Here is a 5,911-nt window from a genome sequence, read left to right as displayed (position 1 = left end):
CGCGGCGCGGGCAGCGCTGCGAGGGCGGGAACGCATGCACATGAGGCTGCCTTTTGGCTCATTGAAGAGCGCGTTGGGTGGTCTGGCGCGATGCGGTGGCCGAGCGCGAGGCGACGGATAGGCGGACGGACGCGGTGTCATCTTGAGAGGAGTAGAGTTGGGGCCGGCGTCTCCTCTACACTCGTGGCGTCGGACGCCTCGAGGACCCCTCGCCGGCGACGAGGTCGCCAACAGAGAGGAAGAGGCACCGGGAGATAACACCGACGGAGTCACGGACCAGCGGCCTAGGTTGCGTCACTGGACGGAGGGGAGGTTCTTCGGGCTGCATTCGCTCGATGGAGAGCAACGTGGCTGATAACGTGTTAGAGTAAAACGAGATTGAATGAAAGTGAATGGACGATCAGTCTGTTTGTATTGATTCTCAAGTATATATACATCTGGAAGAGGTGGAAAGAATAGGTGTCTGTTCGGAGGTAATCCTCCAGAACAGGTGCCTGTTGGCAATGAAGAGAGAAAAGAAACACGACTGTTCGGGATTGAACACATCCCTTCACTAATAAATTAATCTACTAATTAGTTTCTAACAGTACTCTCTTTCACACACACTTTCTCTCTGTCACGATCTTCCCTGCATTTTTTTATGATCTACGCAGCATGTTAAAAAATCACGCACCGGTATCTTTCTGGCTCGTCCTGCCTCTGCCTGCATGCGTGAAAGGGAGACGGGCCAACGATTCCACCGTGTCCGTTGGCGAGGCGACCGTGCCAGCTCGGGACAAGGAAGCTCTCGGTCCGGCGTGACGCGTCCACATCAAAAAGTTCTAGCAGTTCTAGCAAGTTTTGTTTCGACTGTGACTCGCTTTCCATCCCGGTCAGGAGTCAGGACCCAAACTCCTCTATCCTACTCGTATTTATCCTGCCGTACCCAATCAACTTGCATATTAGTATACTAACAAAAGGGCCCGTGCGTTGCAACGAGAGAAAAAAAAATACTACAAGCTTTTAATATTTTTATAATCATTTTGATTTATTCAAATAATAAGTTATTAACTAACTAATGTACTCAGTCCTATCCTATTTTGTTGAGAAATCAACCCATCCATTGTTAATTCCACCATGATGAGAAATTGAGCGGGATAAGCAAAGCAAAACAAACAGGCTACGTGAATTGATCAATGGACTGTTATCTTATTTCATTTATGGGGTACAGAATGTGGGATCAGATGACAAACTGAAGGTGGTGTTCCATTCTCTGTCTCTACAACAATACAATCTTACATTCAATACATTCATTCATCAGCAAATAAATCTCCACAAAACAAAATTTCTTGCCTGTGCTTGGCACACGGTTGGAGGCATGGGGAGGGGATCTCACCAGATGATGAGTTCCTGCCGGAGGAGGGGATACGATGAGGGGAGCAAGGGTTAGGCGCCTCTATCTGGCCATAAGGAGTCGCCGTTGCCGCGCCATAACCTCGGAGTTCCCCATGTGAGCCATGGAGGTCCGCCTCCACCTGCAAGTACTTCGCTCTGCCGCCGTTCTGCATCGAGCAGATGCATCATCCCCAGTCACTGTAGCTGTCGCGTTGATTTGAACCAGAAGTTGTGCTCGAGCGCCGAAACGGGGGCAGCAAGCGGGCAGAGGTACAGCCGCGGAGGTGGGTGGGTTGAGATCGACAACAGTGGTGGTTGAGGTCGGCCGCGGGGGCGAGTGGTGTGGCAGCGGCCTGGGTACAGGCCATGGTGGACCAATGTCAACGCGATGCGCTCGAGCGCCGCAACGGGGGCAGTGAGCGGGGAGAGGTACGACCGCGGAGACGGGTGTGTTGAGATCGGCAGCGGTGACGGTTGAGGTCGGCCGCGGCGGCGAGTGGTGTGGCGGCGGCCTGGGCACACCCGCCGCGCCGCCGCCGTTTTGCGTCGAGCAGACGCATCATCCCCAGTCACTCCAGGGTCGACGGGAGGAGGCGATGCGTACGGGTATAATTTTTGCAGCGAATCGTTTTTTCCTTTTGCGTTGCAGATAAATGATGGAGCACGGGTTGAATAACAAAAATTAGAGGGGCTTTTTTATAAATATGCCGCGGTGGGTTTTCCGACGGAAGTAATAGCCGCTTTATTATTAGGTATAGACTAGCAAAAGGGCCCGTGCGTTGCAACGGGAGAAAAAAATACCACACAATTTTAATCTTTTTATAATAATGTTGATTTATTAAAATAATAAGCTAACTAACTAATGTAGTCAGTCTTATCCTATTTTGTTGAGAAATCAACCCGTCCATTGTTAATTCCACCATGATGAGAAATTGAGCGGGACAAGCAAAGCAAAACAAAGAGGCTACCTGAATTGATTAATGGACTGTTATCTTATTTCACTCATGGGGTAGAGAATGTGGGATCAGATGACAAACTGAAGGCGGTGTTCCATTCTCTCTCTCTACAACAATGCAATCTTACATTCAATACATTCATTCATCAGCAAAACAAATTCTCACAAAACAAAATTTCTTGCCGGTGCTTGGCACACGGTTGGAGGCATGGGGACGACATCTCACCAGATGATGAGTTCCTACCGGAGGAGGGGATACGATGAGGGGAGCAAGGGGTTAGGCGCCTCTATGTGGCCATAAGGAGTTGTCGTTGCCGCCATAACCTCGGAGTTCCCCGTGTGAGCCATGGACGCCCGCCTCCACCTGCAAGTACTTCGCTCCGCCGCGCCTTATCCGCGCACCGACGCCGTTCTGCATCGAGCAGACGCATCATCCCAAGTCGCTGTAGCTGTCGCGTTGATTTGATTCAGAAGCTGTGCTCGAGCGTCGAAACGGGGGCAGCAAGCGGGCAGAGGTACGACCGTGGAGGTGGGTGGGTTGAGATCGACAGCAGTGGTGGTTGAGGTCGGCCGCGGCGGCGAGTGGTGTGGCAGCGGTCTGGGCACAGGCTAGGGTGGACCAGGGTCGACGCAATGTGTTCGAGCGCCGCAACGGGGGCAGTGAGCGGTGAGAGGTACAACCGCGGAGGCGGGTGGGTTGAGATCGGCAGCGATGGTGGTTGAGGTCGGCCACAGCGGTGAGTGGTGTTGCGCGGCCTGGGCACAGGCCAGGATGGCCGAGGGTCGACGGGAGGAGGCGATGCCTACGGGTATAATTTTTGCAGCGAATCGTTTTTTCCTTTTGCGTTGCATTAAATGATGGAGCACGGATTGAATAACAAAAATTACAGAGGCTTTATTATAAAAATGCCGTGGTGGGTTTTGCGACGAAAACAATAGATTAGGTAAGGTATAGAGTATAGATGTAGATATAGATTATACGTCTTCTACTCCAATCTAGAATCTACGATCCTAACCAAGCAGCAGCACAGAAAGATGGCATCGCCGTCACCGTGGCCTGAAAGGTTCCTCGCTCCCATCGTCGCCGGCCTCCGCGCGACACGCCGTTCGTGGCCCAGCGTTCCGCCGCCGCGCGACACGCCGTTCGTGGCCCAGCGTTCCGCCGCCGCCTCCCCCGCCGTGGTCCGAACTCCCGCCGGAGCTCCTAGGCCTCATCCTCGCCGGCCTCCCGGACCCGGCCGACCGCGCCCGCTTTCAGCTCCGTGTGCCGTTCCTGGCGCTCGGTCCCCTACCCCTACCCAATGCAGCTACCGTGGGTCGACGCAGTCTGCCGTTCTGGTACTCCGTTTCGTCTCCTGGAACACAGCTCCCTTCGATCAACGTCGACAGCGACAGCGACAGCTTGCCAAGATCGTCACCCCCGACCTGTCAGTGCCAACGCCAGCCACCGTGGCGACATATCTGGCGCTCGGTCTTCCCTCTGCGGCGGCGGCGGCAGCACCCGTGGGTCGTGCTCCAGGGCGGCTTCTTCCTCGAAGACCTCCCTCCGGAGTTATCCGACGTCAGGCCGGAACCGATCGCCTCCTTCCCCGAGAACCTGCGATGCGTCGGCTCCACCGGTAGCTGGCTCGCCCTCGACCGCACGGACGGCAACGGGCGGCATGCGTACTTCTTGCACAACCCTTTCTCTAGGGCAACCGTACCGCTCCCGGAGCTGGACGCCGTCGCCGGCGATGTCTCCGAGTTGTTCACGATCCGGAAGGTGCTCATGCGATCCACCCCCGAGGACCTCATCGTGGTCATGACCAACAACCTGGATCTTCCTATATTTTCAGTCCAGCGAGGGAAGGGTGTCTTGTTGCCGCAGCCGGGAACAGCTCCCTATGACTTGGACACCGTCTTCGACATTGCCTTTCTTGGAGATAAACTCTACGGACTCGACACGGACGGAATTGTCACCCTCCCCATCACCTTTGACGACGACCACAGCATACCCATGGCTACTAGTATTGAGCAGCTCATCTGGAGCGACATTGATGATGCCGATGTAGCAGGCGATGATGAGGACGACGACGGAAACAACAATGATGATGAGGGCGATGAGGAAAACAATGGTGAATCTGAGAAGGAAAAAGTTGAGCTTCTCAGTGAAGAGGACAAAGCCAATCGTCTTAGTCACATCAAAAATACTTTAAAAGCTAGTGATGGCAAAGTAGGCCTCGGCATCCAATTTAAAGCTAACTCTATGATCTTCCGGTACTTGGTCGAGTCATGTGGGAAGCTTTTCATGGTGATTCGAGAAGCGGACAGCGTGAGATTCACTTACAAGGTGGAGGTTTTCGTGTTCGATGTCAATGCAGGTACATGGCATCCGGTCTCCGGCGGGCTAGGTGGCCAGACGTTTTTTATCAGCAGACCCTTCAGCAAGTCTGTTTTAGCTCGTGGGGAGGTAGAACCAGATGCTATTTATTTTGCAGATTTTGGTGGTGAAGTCTTCTGCATGAAATCCTCCCAGGCGAGACACATTGGTCATTTTCGAAGGGAGGGATTTCTTGACTTCATCAGTACCACAACGTGGATCTTTCCTCCACACTGAACAGGTTCGTGTATTAGGGGCGAAGTGAGGGTAGCTCATAAGGTTAGGTTCTTTGTGGTGAACGAACGTACCGAAGACCTAGACTTGACATTTATACTTGCATTTTTTTTCCTTAAACAACAAAGTATATATGATGACTTTATCAAACTCAAGATATTGTGACGGCTCAATATTTCAGAGGTGCTAATACGGGTAGGATGTGTGTATTCGCATTCGTATGGATGAATTCATGTACGTTAATGTGAGCATCTACGTGATTATATTATATTAAAAAAAATACTCCCTCTGTCTCAAAATAAGTGTCTCGTACAATGTTGTATTAAGATTGAGACACTTATTTTAAAACGAAAGGAGTATATATTAGGGCCTTTTGCTTTAGAAAAATTGTAATTCGCCTCACAAGGGCTTTTTGCTTTAGAAAAATTGTAATTCGCCTCACTAGGTACATGGAGAGTTCTATGCCGTGGATGTTGATATCCTTTTAGGGTGTCACTGTCAATTCAACTGTGTGTTTTATGTCTATTACAATTGTATATCAGATCTCATTCAAATCGGCATTCAAATTGTTAGAGTTATATTGATGATGGCCTTTAACCACTAGTGGAAAACGGGCCTTTGGCCTGGACCCTTTAGTCCCGGCCTGCCTCTGGGCCGGGACTAAAGGCCCGGCCACGTCGCCCCAATTCTCAATGCCTTCCTCGAGGCTTTAGTCCCGGCCCGTAAGGAGCCTTTAGTCCCGGTTCGTGTCCCAAACCGGGACTAAAGGGCTACGCGGTGGGCAGTCCGCATGTGCGCCACCTTTAGTCCCGGTTTGTGTCTCAAACCGGGACTAAAGTCCTCTGCCTATATATAGCACAACCCCCCTCTCCCCTCTTCCTTGCATTTTTCTTGGATGGAGGATTGTGGGTGGGTGCTTGCTCTCCACTTTTTTTGATGCACTAGAGGTGTTTGTTGAAATGTGTGTTAGAGCGATGCCGCTTCAGTTC

At 51.8% G+C, this 5,911-nt stretch overlaps 1 protein-coding gene across 1 annotated transcript; it reads left to right on the top strand.

The window, feature by feature from the left end:
- The first annotated feature begins 3,041 nt into the window (after nucleotides 1-3,041).
- LOC123405673 lies at nucleotides 3,042-4,925 on the top strand. The gene is made up of 2 exons (XM_045099277.1): nucleotides 3,042-3,066; nucleotides 3,394-4,925. The coding sequence occupies exons 1-2, from the start codon at nucleotides 3,042-3,044 to the stop codon at nucleotides 4,923-4,925; spliced, it is 1,557 nt and encodes a 518-aa protein (XP_044955212.1).
- The last annotated feature ends 986 nt before the right edge of the window (nucleotides 4,926-5,911 follow it).

Source organism: Hordeum vulgare, chromosome 6H, assembly GCF_904849725.1.
Source record: "Hordeum vulgare subsp. vulgare chromosome 6H, MorexV3_pseudomolecules_assembly, whole genome shotgun sequence".
NCBI lineage: Eukaryota > Viridiplantae > Streptophyta > Magnoliopsida > Poales > Poaceae > Hordeum > Hordeum vulgare.
Note: the sequence above shows the minus strand (reverse complement) of the source record. Positions and strands in the feature narration are given on the sequence as shown.